Raw genomic sequence first — 1488 nt, forward strand, 5'->3', positions numbered from 1 at the left:
AAAGAGCAAATACCCCCGTCAGAAAGACAGACCTGGAGGATGGAGAACGAGGGATGCTTTACGATCTGAGAGGAGAGACAGAGGTGCAGCCTGAGTGGCCGCATCGATGCAGGGCAGAGCTACCTCAAAACCCCCGGTGCCCGGGGACCTGGCAGTCACCGCGGTGGGTGGACAACCTCTTCACTCCTCCAACTCTGCTGCCCACTGGATCTTGCCCCCATTGCTAGAGGAAGCTGCCTCTCTGGAAACTGCTCCCTTTCACCCAAAGCGGGCTGCCCAGTCAGCTCCGTGGGACAGCATGAGGGTAAAGCTCCTGCTTTGTGTCTGTCCTGGGTGCTGTAGTGTCACCCAGTTCCCAGCTGATCCCCGCTTCCCTCATTAGTCATCAGGGCTGCCTCCGAGGGGAGAGCACACCTGCTGCCTGGCAGAGCCCCTGCAGGCCCCGCGCTGCCCGTCTGCCCCGGGAGCCCCGGCTCACCCAAGCTGCCGGTGCACAGGCAGTTGTGGGTCCGCGGCTGGGGCTTGGTCTGGTGGCTGTCGAGGATCTGCTGCACCAGCTGCTCCACCGAGAAGCCCGAGCTGCTGTTCCCGTTGCTGCACGTCCACTTGATGCCGTGGACTGCGGAGAGAGAGGCAGAGGGGCCATCAGAGGCCGCGGGTGCAGGGGAGCCCCGGGGTGGGCTGATGGGGGGAACCTAGGCCCTTTCAGAGCTCAGGCCTGTCTCTGCTGGGTGGGAGGTGAGCACTTGGAGGGGAGGNACAGGGGGAGGTGGAGAGGATGCACCAAAGAGGGTCCCGCACCCTGCCCCAGAGGCAGAAGTGTAGTTGGGACCACACTCACCATTTGGCTAAGCCCAGGCCTGTCCTTAGCTCTTTGAGGGACAAAAAGTCCTAAGCAAGGATAGAGCCTTAGCCCCCGGGTTCAGAGGCAGGGAATTAAAAAGCCTCTGGGGGCCGGCCCCGTGGCTCACTTGGGAGAGTGCGGCGCTGGTAGCGCCGAGGCCACAGGTTCGGATCCTATATAGGATGGCCGGTGCGCTCACTGGCTGAGTGTGGTGTGGATCACACCGAGCCAAGGGTTGCGATCCCCTTACCGGTCACAAAAAAAAAAAAAAAGAAAGAAAGAAAGAAAGAAAAGAGCCTCTAGAGCAGAGCTTTGCTGAGCTCTGGGAAGTCTCGCTTCCAGCGCCTCACCCACGGCCTCAGGACCTGGAGGCCAGGTCGGCTTTTCCCTCCAACGCCGTCATTATTTTCATTCCACTGGACACGGGTCACTTCCTTTTGCTAAAAAGGTGAATTCTCCCCTTGTCCTATTATAGCCTCACCACCAAGATTCCTAAATGCATGAAGACTCTGCAGGGAGCAGCACGACCCTCTAATGTAAATACCTAGTTAAGGCAGCCACGGGACAGAAGAGCGCACATTGCAAAGAGCAAATACCCCCGTCAGAAAGACAGACCTGGAGGATGGAGAACGAGGGATGCTTTA

At 59.0% G+C, this 1488-nt stretch overlaps 1 protein-coding gene across 1 annotated transcript in view; it reads right to left on the bottom strand.

The window, feature by feature from the left end:
• The window catches only part of LOC103588554 (calmodulin-binding transcription activator 1), a 284950-nt gene that overhangs the window by 92600 nt on the left and 190862 nt on the right, over positions 1 to 1488 (bottom strand). The window contains exon 4 of the mRNA XM_008570265.1: positions 479 to 619. Within this exon, the coding sequence (XP_008568487.1) occupies positions 479 to 619 (141 nt within the window). The remainder of the gene's footprint in view (positions 1 to 478; positions 620 to 1488) is intronic.

Source organism: Galeopterus variegatus, unplaced genomic scaffold (genome assembly GCF_000696425.1).
Source record: "Galeopterus variegatus unplaced genomic scaffold, G_variegatus-3.0.2 Scaffold585, whole genome shotgun sequence".
In the NCBI taxonomy this organism is placed as follows: domain Eukaryota; kingdom Metazoa; phylum Chordata; class Mammalia; order Dermoptera; family Cynocephalidae; genus Galeopterus; species Galeopterus variegatus.